We start from the raw sequence: 10889 nt of genomic DNA on the forward strand, positions 1-10889 counted from the left end.
TAAAACTGTTTAATCCACTGTTAACATGTGGTAACTTGTTTTTCCGAGCCGCCTTTAAACGCAACATAAGCGCTATAACCCTTCCGCTGGGTTTACACCTATCTGGCAGTGAAGGAGACCTGCTGCTGCTGTGCAGAGCTACGCAGGTGTGTGTTAGAATCACGGCAGCCAACCTGCAAAACGCAAAGAAGTTTTCACAGTTTCTCCCCCAAACTATTCAACTGTTGAGTAAAGCTGTTGGATGCAGGTAATGTTAGCTAAAAGATGACTAACTAGCTAATATCAATACAGAACCTTAAGCTTGTTAACAAATAGCTCGTAGGCTACTGGTGCTGTTGTCTATGTTCAGCTATGATTCATTTTGCCCCCCAAAAAGTTGATTCCCCCCTTCTTGTTTGTCTGGAGCCGGGGCTGAGTATAACAGGGAGTCTCTAAGAATCCACCTCCCACCCCATTCGCTCACACACATCGTTCAACCAGACAGCTATTTGTAAGCCATAGGGGGGCCCAAAAATTGTTTGGAAACCACTGGGGGGGCTCAGGAGAAAAAGTTTGGGAACCACTGGTGTAAACTAACTTGATCTGAGTATGTTTTGTTACCTTGATGCATTTAAACTGAAAATACTTTGAATGGTAAAATACTATTTCTATTGTATGCTAAAATGAAATGTTGAGAAATGTAAAAATGAATGTTGAGTACTGGCATGATTTTAATTATCTCTATAATATAAACGTATTCACTATAGTGATAAGAAAGAAAAGACATGTACAGATTAGCATAGAATGATTTTTGATATTTACAAACCCCAGGGTCGATTATCAGGCCTGTTTTACACATGCCAGGTTCCTGTTTCAGATCCTATTCCAGTTCCTGGATTCTGATTCTGTTCATTGCCAACTGGACCAGACTGGTGAGCTAAACCATACATTGAATGAAGAGAAATGTCACATCCTGTCAACTCCTTCCAGTCTGGTAGGAGATATTTAAGCCCACAGCCACACTTTCTGCTTCACTCTGGACTGGACTAATTTGATGCTTTTCCATCATTTCTCTCACCTCCACCAAGGAGCTTGTGGTTGAATTTAGCAGTGGTGCAGCAGTAGCTGAATTGTGTTCTATTCTACCATATTCACTTTATTCATCTGAAAAGTTAGAAACATCTGTCATCTCTGAATTAGCTGTTGTGTATGCAGAACATGAATTGGATTGATAAAGTGAAGAATATAAGTGTGATGCTAAGTGGGAGCAGGATGGTTGTTTTACTTGTGAAATATTGAAATGACTTGCTGCTTTTCTTTCCAAAGTTCACAGTTCTGTAGCTGCATTTATTTAGATATTTGGAGAAGCTGATCGGTTCTTTTTTCAAAGAGCTGACAGACTTTTTATTACTCAAAATTACATCTTGAATTCAACATTACAGGTCTCTATACCAGTTCTGTGTGGAAAATCAGAAAGATCCATGTGGATAGAGATGTTTTATTTTCATTCATTATGCGTTTCACATACATAAAAGATGCCAACAGGTTTATTTTAAAAAAAAATCAATATATGGTAAAGGTGGCAAAGTTATAATAAAAGTAAAAAAAGAATTGCATTTTCATCACATCTGTCTTCCATTCAAAGTTTTATTTGAATTCACGTTTGATTGTGTGTCAGCAACAGTATGCTCTTTCATCTCAGAAGTTTTTTTTTTTTCAATGAAAGCTGGCATACGTCATTTTCAAATTGATCCTTTAACCTGTGAATACACACTTTCTTCAGTCATCATCTCTCTCTTTTTCTTCACTCTTGATCTTCTACTATCAGATAAATGTAACGCAGCGTAGTTCAGATCAGGTCCAGCTTCAGTCTATTTAAAAAACAAAAAAAAAAAACATTTACACTCAGTTATTTTGTAATACTCGGATGTATTGATTTGGATCACAAAAAAAAAATTGCTGATTTAGATATTTACTTACATCATTTTCCATTTGGTTAAAGTTGTTTCTTTTTGGTGAGGAAGAGTTTTCTGTAAAAGTGGCAGCAACATATAATTAGTCAATTTCAGTCTACATGCTGTATTTATTTTTATGTGATTTTATTAACATTTTTCTTGTATCTACATCTTTGACAAATATAATTCAGTCACTGCAACAAACCTTTAAATTGTTGACATGCTGATCTTTGTATTCGAAAGCAAATGAAAACAATATTACAAATTACAGAAATGACCAAACAGATTACTGCGACTATTGTGACCAGCAGCATGTGGTTTTCATCAGTTTTACCTAGAAAACAGAGAAAGTATGTCATTCCCTACAACAAGAGCATGTTATTGCTTCAGAAAAGATTATTTTTAATGATTATTTTAGACATTTCAAATAATTGATTTATACGTACCATTTTTAAGGTTCAGTTCATTTGCAAATAATATCTGTCCACATGTGGCCACAGCACAGGAGAGGGTCTTGGCATCAGATGAGCTGATGTTCTTAGAGAAGTTATAAAAACATCTCTTCTGAGAGTCAGATCTCTTCTCACAATTTTCTGATCTTTTTCCTTCGGTGTAAATCATGTCTGGAAAAGACTTTTCTGATCTGGATCTGAACCAGAACACACTGGGTTCTCCTGAACAGGTTGTGTTCTCAGAGTCAGAGAGGACCGAACACTGCAGAGTCTCTGAGCCTGTTGGCTCGGTGGGACCAGAGACCGTTGTCTGCTGAACAACAGTGTAGTTTGATGTCCTCTGATATCCTGTGAAATTTTATATATAGTAAGCTTAAATAATACAACCATAGTGTTGCTAGAAAGAAAGCATTTTTGTGTCATATTTGGTAAAAAGACATATAAACATGTTTGTCTATTTTTTTATTTGGTTCTGTTCTGTTAAAAAGAATTATTAGACAAATATAAATGGTCAAATACTGAAAAAAAATTAAGTCACAACACTTAATTATATTTCATATAGTAGATGTGTGTTTGACAAAAGGGGTCAGTATTTGTATTAAAGTTATACAGCTCTAACATTAATTCTATATTATTGGTATTTCTTTTGTTCTTTAATTGTATCTTCCAAGTCTGATCAAATGTGGAAGATGGTTATTTTTTTTTTTATCATATGGGAGAACCAATTTAACCACTGTGAAGTTCAGTTGTTGTTAAAACATTTACACCTTTTCTCTCCTTTTAAAATACAAATTATTTAAATTACAACCAAGACTTCTATAATTATAGTAGCACTATATATAATAACAGTAAAGAATAGAAAATAAAGAAAATTCCAATAATTTATTTTGGGCTTTCAATGTTTTTGCAGAAATCTACAAACGGGGTTTTGCGGTTAATGCCGTTTTTCCGCAGCTTTTCATTTTGGCTTCGTCATTGTTTAACAAATGGGGATATTGTTGGTATGTAGTTTAGCAAAGTGGATAATAATCTCCAAAATATGCTAAGACAAGCTCATTTAAAAGCTCCAACCCAATTAGATTTAGTTCCCAACATAGTTATACCCACTGCATTAGTGTAAAACTTTGCACAGTATCAAATAAATTTAATTTTATCATTTTCTTTGTCCTTTGAGGAACAATTTGAACAGTTGATACTGGAACTGAAATACAGAAACTGGAATAAATTTATTTTGCCTTTCAGTCTGCATTTATTTCATACGTCAGATACAAAACCATTGAAAAACAAAAAAGACAAACTATACTTAAATAATATTGAAGATAAACTTTGCGTACTGGTCCAGGAAAATTACCCAGTGAAAATGTGGTGCTAGGATACCTCTTTACACCCCAAGTCATGCTTCTTTTGTATAATATACATCTTTCAGAAACATAATCCTGTCCAGAAGGACTCAGACATTACACACATGGGTCTCTCTGTGAATTAAAGTATCTGTAAAACAATGAAAAAGAAAGATGATTGATTTACCTTTTATTGATAAATAAGTCCCATTCCACGTAGATTCCAGAGTGTCCCTTTGAGCACAGTGATACATTCCCTCATCTTGTTGAACTGTTGTGGAAATTGTAAGACTGCTACTGTCCCCAGTGTAGGTTGCACTGAATCTTGAAGCATTGAATTGTGATCCATACTTTGAGGCTGTTCTTCGCTGCTTCATAACGATTAAATTCAGAGTATCTCCAGCACTCTGCTTGTACCAGTAAAGCCATGTGTTGCTCTGATATGTAATATTGAATGAACATGTCAGCGTCACAGACTGACCCAGTTCAACTGTGACCACTGGAACTGATGCATCTACGGTATATAAGGAAAAAACAGCAATTGAAACAATAAAGAACATTTGATAAAAACGAACCAAAATACATATTCCACATACTTTAACAATAAAATATTCCATCTCAGTTCCTGAAAGTACTTACAGCCTTGATGAAGAAGTAACAATGTGAGCCATAACAGAGTCATGGTGACACTGGCTTCGTTCAGAAAAAAATATCCTTTAGTAACTGGGGGAGGTGGGGAGATCGTGAGTGTCAAATGCGTCTGATTGGTTACTTCAGAATATACAATCAAAGGGCATTTCCTGTACAGTTTGCTTCTTTTTTTATGCATTTATTTCAAATGAATGCCTTTATTTCATTTGGGTTTTCATGCATTGTAAGTTGTTTTCTGCTAAAGTCCACTTATAAACAGAAACAAGGTAGTGAATAATCATGACACAATCGCCTTTAACAGAGAACAAAACAAAAACAACTCAGTTTCTTCCAGTGGGACTTGTGACACTGGGAGGAGGCTGCTAGTTTCTCATAGTAAGAGCAGTAGGAGCTGGTTGCAAACTCTAAGTAGGCCAGCAGGTGTCAGTCTTCATGTGATAAAATGCAAATAAGCACAAATAAGTGGATCCAAAACCCACTATCAAGGGTGGAGGTTCTAGACCAAATTTTCAGGAATGGCAGGGTGAGGCCAGTGTTTTTTCATGGAGGCACAGAAGAAAAGAATGAAACAAACAAAGAACAGGGCATTATTTCATTTTTTATTGTACTGGGTGAACCAAAGAACCACTTGCAACACCAGAGCTGCAGGCAAATGAAAACTGTGATTCTATCTCAATATGGTTGACGATAAAAGCGTGTCACCTTCATTGTCAATGTATTGTTGAATTAAAAATGTGTGATTAAAAGATAATTCTTCCGAGGAACTGACTGACATTTTCTGACAGCAGAACTGTTCTTAATACAGAGTGTACTTTGTGCGGAGCCCTCTAGGGGACATGAAAAACTTTTTTTTTTTTTTTTTTTGCATTACCTCCCAAAAGCATTGCATTGTGTTGCAAAACTTTTGCGTTCCCTCACAATAATGTACTGGTCAGTTCATGCGGCATAATTGAATATTGAAAGTTTTTCTGCTGTAATATAAGGTTTTTCCGTTTATTAGCATCTTGTTTGTGAGATATCTAAAGTTTTGTATATTTTTCTTTAGGATAGAAATGCACCACAAACCTATGTACAAATACAAAAGCAAAACAAGTCAAACATGGGCTTTCCAGCCTTTTTAAGATATAAACAGAAACTTTTCATAAGAAGAAAAAGGGAAAAAATATTATCCAAATTATTTGGATCATTTCAGAATTATTCTCACAGGGTAATAAAGTCATCTGACAGTTTTGTTTGTCTGTTTTTTGTGTTGGTAGTCTGGTTAATAAAGGGCCATTTTCATGTCCAGTTCCATCTCAGCCTTATACAAATGATTAATAAATTGATTTTCAGTCAGATTTTTTGCACCAAAGGGTGACAAAAGTATGGGTTAAGGCTCAGTAAATGTATATAAATTTGCTTTTTTAAATTGACATTTGAGATTATACAAAACAGACTAGGGTGTGTTTGCTAATTTATTGCAAGGGAACAGAAAACTTTAGGTATCGCTAAATAATTACCCACACCCCCTAGGGGGCTCTGTAGCTGATAATTAATCAACATATTTATTATAGGTAAAATTTTCAAACGTGTTTAGAAATGCACCTTGACTTCCAAGTGCTCTAGTAAGCGTTTCTCTAGAGCTATGCCTCTATGTTAGAAAATCATAATAAAATAATTATGGTGATTTTACAGCTGTTATTGAAATATTATGTCACAAGTTGTAAGTTAGCAGTGTGACTCCTTATCGGGAGAATTAAGGATTGCTTTTCTGGTAGAGTTAAGTGGGTTTCATGAAGGTGTGAAAATCAAGGATGGAAAGGCAAATAGTTAATTAGTTTCTGTTTTGTTTTATGAAGCAGTAGTTTGTTTGAACAACCAGGCACCAAATGCAGGTAAGAACTGCTAGTCATGTGGAGTGTTTCCAAATTTCAGCTTGATGTTAGTTCCAGCTTTTCAAACCCACACAGACCCATGATATTTAATCAATGGAAAGTTGAAAATGGAAAATAAAAAAATAACTTAATAATAGACTACAAATAATTAGGCAATCAAGCAACTAGTGAAGACGAACACAAATTCTAAAAACTTATCACTTGATTGCTGCTGATTGGCTGGTTAGTGACTCTCAAGATCTGGCCCATGAGAAGAACTGCTGCTTCAGAGGGAAAAGGAGGACTTAGAGTATGCAGAAGACCAGAACAGTCCTAAATAATGACATCTGGAGTTGAGCTCTAAATGAAAGCCAGAGATTATGCTGTTGATGGAGTTGCTTAGCCTCCTGGGAGAACGTTTAGCTTGAGTCTGTGAAATATTAGCCTGGACATTGCTTTCCTATGCAGTTCTCCTCAGTGCTCCTTGTGGGATTTCTCCCATTGAGCTGGATTTCTCCTGTAGAATTTCAGTCGGGCCAATCAGCAAACAGACGAAGTTGTGAACGATGACTGTGATTTTCTGCATTTTAGAATTGTAGTCTGCCTGTAGTTTTACAATGGCAGCTGAAGAAGTGAACAAAGTCATTCAGTCCATGTTGGCCACGCTTCAAAATATTTAACATTAACATCCACCGAGATTAGCTCTACACTTCTGTCTTCACAGTGAGGGATTGTTGTTTACAGTGCAGGCAATTTCCAGGAAGCTTCATATTGTCGAACTGACGCATTACACGTCTCGAAAATGTGATTAGGTAAAATGTAAAATTTTAACAGTCCACTCCTCAAGGAACCAATAGTTTCTCAACAGCTGTGGGAGAAAATAAGACGGTGACAATATGGCAGTTGAACCTTCATCCGGAATCATGTGGAATACAAATGTAGATGTATTGAAAGCGGCATACAGTCTTCCTAGATGTGATGTGGCTAGATGTTCAACAAAAGGCACATAGTTTCTTCATATCTGTGTCATGATGGTGGGTTTGGTGAGGGAAGACACTGGCAGATCCAGGATGCCTGATGATGGTTTTAATAATGAAATAATCCAAAAGAACAGAATACAAACAGGTTGCACGGGGAGCAACGGGGAAGACAGAGATGTACACACGACGAGGATCCGACAAGAGACATAGACAACAGGTGGGACTAAATACACTGGGAGGGTACAAAGAAACGAGACACAGCTGGGAACAATCAACAGGGAAGACAGAGACTCACAAGGGAACAGGCTAATAAACAGAAAAACCTCAAAATACACAGAAAACACAGATCACAACAATCTGGACTCATATTTGTGATGTGTGTAAATGAGACTAGAAGAACAAATTGACTTTCCATTAACTCAAATTTAACATTTTCTACTTTAGGTTTAACCATTTCTAAATGCTAAAATAATGAGATGTTTTATTGCTTTCTTCAAATTCAGAAGTTCACCTAAATTTCTGTAGTATTTCATAAAAATATATTTAAAACAGTATTACTTGGGTTCAACATTTTGTGTATCCTTTGACAACTTCTCACAATAATTTATTGTAATTTGACCCATCTTGATGTAACAAAATCAGGTTTGCTTCCACCACTCTTAAACACAGCTTTGCCAGTTCTGACCACAAATTTGATAGTCTCAAAAAGGTAGCTTTTTGTTCACATGTGCTTTTGCTAACTGTAGTCTTGTACTTTATCTTGCTTTTGGCGTGTTGATGTCTTCCTCTTTGAGGAGCCTTTCAGAAGACTCGTTTCCTTGTGGATAAGAAGACGTTACAAACATTTCTTAAAAAAAATAAATAAAAAAAAGATTGCTCTCTGGGTCCTCCCTGCACAGACGACTGAAACTCTTCATAGCTAAAAGATACACCATCCACTGTTCAACAGTAAAGAGAGGTGTGTATTGTATTTATGAAAATCAGATAGATCCATTCACATCAAGCAGTATTATTTTCCATTTCTAAGATATTTCAGATACATCCAGCAATCCATCAGGTTTGATTTTTCAAACATTACAATATGTAGTTGAATTTGACATAACATTTTGAAAATTATTTTTCATTCATTACATCTGTCTTTCATTCATCCTCCTTCCTGACTTCACAACTTTTATTTGTCAGTAACAGTATGCATTTGCATCTCACAAGTGGTTTTCTATACAAGCTGACACATTTATTCAAGTTGATCCTTTAACCTGTGAATACACACATTCAGTCATCAACTCTCTCGTCTTCTTTCCTTGTGATGCTCTCCCTTCAGAGAAATGTAACGCAGCGTAGTTCATATCTGGTCCAGCTTCAGTCTGTTTGGAAAAACACATTTACAATCAAAGTTATTTATCTAATTTTTTCATAGTGCTAAACAATATATCTGAACATTATGAAGTACTTACATCATTTACTACTTGGCTAAAGTTGTTTCTTTTCTGTGAAGAAGAGCTTTCTGTAAACATGGAAGTGATACACACGATTACTCAATTTCAGTGTTTTTTTTATTGTGATTCTAGAAAAATGATCCTTGTACCAAACATGTCACTGAAACAAACCTTTGCATTGTTGACATGCTGATCTTCGTGTTAGATAGCAAATGAAAACAATATTACCAAATACAGAAGTGACCAAACAGATCGTGACCACCAGCATGTCGTTTTCATTTGTTTTGCCTAGAAAAAATAGACAAAGTTTGTCATTTCCTCCATCAAGATAATGTTATTGCTTCAGAAAACAATGACTTATTTTGATGATTCTGGACATTTTGAATACTTCAAATGATGTACGCAAAGTCATACCGTTTCTCCGGTTAATTTCATTTCCAAATATTATCTGTCCACATGTGGCCACAGCGCAGTAGTAAGTCCCAGTATCAGAAGAGCTGATATTCTTAGAGAAGTTGTAAAAACATCTCTTCGGAGAGTCAGATCTCTTCTCACAATTTTCAGCTTTTTTTCCTTCGGCGTAAATCATGTCAGGAAAATATTTTTCTGATCTGGCTCTGAACCAGAACACACTGGGTTCTCCTGAACAGGTTGTGTTCTCAGACTCAGAGAGGACCGAACACTGCAGAGTCTCTGAGCCTGTTGGCTCTGAGATTGTTGGTTGTGAAAGAACTATGTAGTTCGATGTCCTTTCAGTGATTCCTGTGAAATATTATATTGAAACAAAACCAAATAAGAAAACTAGGGTTATGTTTGAAAAAATGTTTGTATCAAATTTGGCAATACAATCTTTAAACTTCAACTCACTAATGATCTACAGCTCACAAAGAAATATATTCAGTTATTTTTTTTTTCATTGATTTTAACTTTGGTGTTTTATAATATTATATTAAAGTGCCAACACTAATACAATCACTAATTCATACAAGAAAATCTCGGCTGTTTTAAAACAATAATGTTCACACTTTTAAAAATGCTATTTGAATTGTAAATAAGGAAATTTTATTTCTATGATTAACTTTTTTGGTTTCAAATTAATTTTGCAAATTGAGTGTTTTTTGGGTTGACATTGTTTTTTCCACAGAATTTCATACTATGTTCATTGTTTCGCAAATAAGGACATTTGTGAGTTTGTGGTTCTCCACAGATTAAAATATTTGTATTTAATTTTGAAACCAAGCAAAGACCATTTGACTGTTACAACTGCAGACCTTTTGAAAGGTCTACTTTCTCCATATGATTATACTCACTATAATGAAAAACATTGCGCAGAATCAAATATGAATTAAAATATGGTCATTTACTTTGTACATGGATGGAACAATCAATGGTTATTTATAGAATTGTTCACTATAATTATAGATGCAGAAACTGCAATAACTTGTTTTTGTCTTTCAGTCTGCATTTATTTAATAGAATATAAGACAATAATAAAAACAGAAAAAAAAAACATTAATACTGAAATTAAACATTGCATCTTGGTTCCAAAGACATCTGGAACTATCCACTAAAAGTTTGGTTTTGCCCCTTCAGCCATGCTTCCTTCCTAGATTATACATTTTTCAGTAACATCATTATGTCCAGTTGGAATTCAAAGATACACACTGATTAATCTGTCAATTAAAAATGATCTAAAATACCTGGGGGAAAAAAGATTAATTTACCTTTTATGGATACATAAGTCCCACTCCACATAAAGTCAAGTGCCTCCATTTGAGCGCAGTGATACATGCCCTCATCTTGTTGAACGGTTGTGAAAATTGTAAGACTGCTGTAGTTCGTTACACTGAATTTTGAAGCAGAGAATGCTGGTCCATAATTTGGGTTTGTCGTTCCCTGCTGCATCACGATTAAATCCAGAGTATCTCCAGCACTTTGCTTGTACCAGAAAATCCATTTGTTGTTCTGATATTTCAAACTAAAAGCACAAGTCAAAGTCACAGATTGACCAAGTTCAACTGTGATCACTGGAACCAAAGAATCTATTTTCGGGTGGAAAGCAGCAATTGAAAAAATTAGGAATAACATGAAAACAATATTAAATTGAAATGAACCAAAAACTATATATCATAAAGTATATATATGATATACTTTAACAAGAAAAGATTCCATCTTAGTTCATGAAAAAAATACTTACATCCTTGATGAAGAAGTAACAATGTGGTAAGCCATAACAGAGTCAT

General features: G+C 35.1%; 2 protein-coding genes across 2 annotated transcripts; both read right to left on the reverse strand.

Moving 5' to 3' along the window:
• Positions 1-1463: 1463 nt before the first annotated feature.
• LOC103149594 (uncharacterized) lies at positions 1464-4424 on the reverse strand. Its single transcript, XM_007568831.2, has 6 exons — positions 4366-4424; positions 3914-4240; positions 2381-2734; positions 2140-2268; positions 1960-2009; positions 1464-1850 (listed from the first exon to the last, which is right to left on the reverse strand). The coding sequence occupies exons 1-6, from the start codon at positions 4406-4408 to the stop codon at positions 1722-1724; spliced, it is 1032 nt and encodes a 343-aa protein (XP_007568893.2). The 5' UTR covers positions 4409-4424; the 3' UTR covers positions 1464-1721.
• Positions 4425-8803: 4379 nt separating this feature from the next.
• LOC103149595 (signal-regulatory protein beta-2-like) lies at positions 8804-10889 on the reverse strand. The gene is made up of 4 exons (XM_016680047.1): positions 10844-10889; positions 10371-10688; positions 9061-9408; positions 8804-8934 (listed from the first exon to the last, which is right to left on the reverse strand). The coding sequence occupies exons 1-4, from the start codon at positions 10887-10889 to the stop codon at positions 8804-8806; spliced, it is 843 nt and encodes a 280-aa protein (XP_016535533.1).

Source organism: Poecilia formosa, unplaced genomic scaffold (genome assembly GCF_000485575.1).
Source record: "Poecilia formosa unplaced genomic scaffold, Poecilia_formosa-5.1.2 Scaffold231, whole genome shotgun sequence".
NCBI classification, from domain to species: Eukaryota; Metazoa; Chordata; class Actinopteri; order Cyprinodontiformes; family Poeciliidae; genus Poecilia; species Poecilia formosa.

Coding starts and splice junctions, on each gene's coding strand:
- LOC103149594 (XM_007568831.2), bottom strand. CDS start 4,408: ATGACTCTGTTATGGCTCACATTGTTACTTCTTCATCAAGGCT. Junction 4,241..4,365: donor GTTACTTCTTCATCAAGGCT/GTAAGTACTTTC, acceptor TATATACCGTAG/ATGCATCAGTTCCAGTGGTC. Junction 2,735..3,913: donor GACTTATTTATCAATAAAAG/GTAAATCAATCA, acceptor AAAATTTCACAG/GATATCAGAGGACATCAAAC.
- LOC103149595 (XM_016680047.1), bottom strand. CDS start 10,889: ATGACTCTGTTATGGCTTACCACATTGTTACTTCTTCATCAAGGAT. Junction 10,689..10,843: donor GTTACTTCTTCATCAAGGAT/GTAAGTATTTTT, acceptor ACCCGAAAATAG/ATTCTTTGGTTCCAGTGATC. Junction 8,935..9,060: donor TGAAATTAACCGGAGAAACG/GTATGACTTTGC, acceptor TATTTTTTCTAG/GCAAAACAAATGAAAACGAC.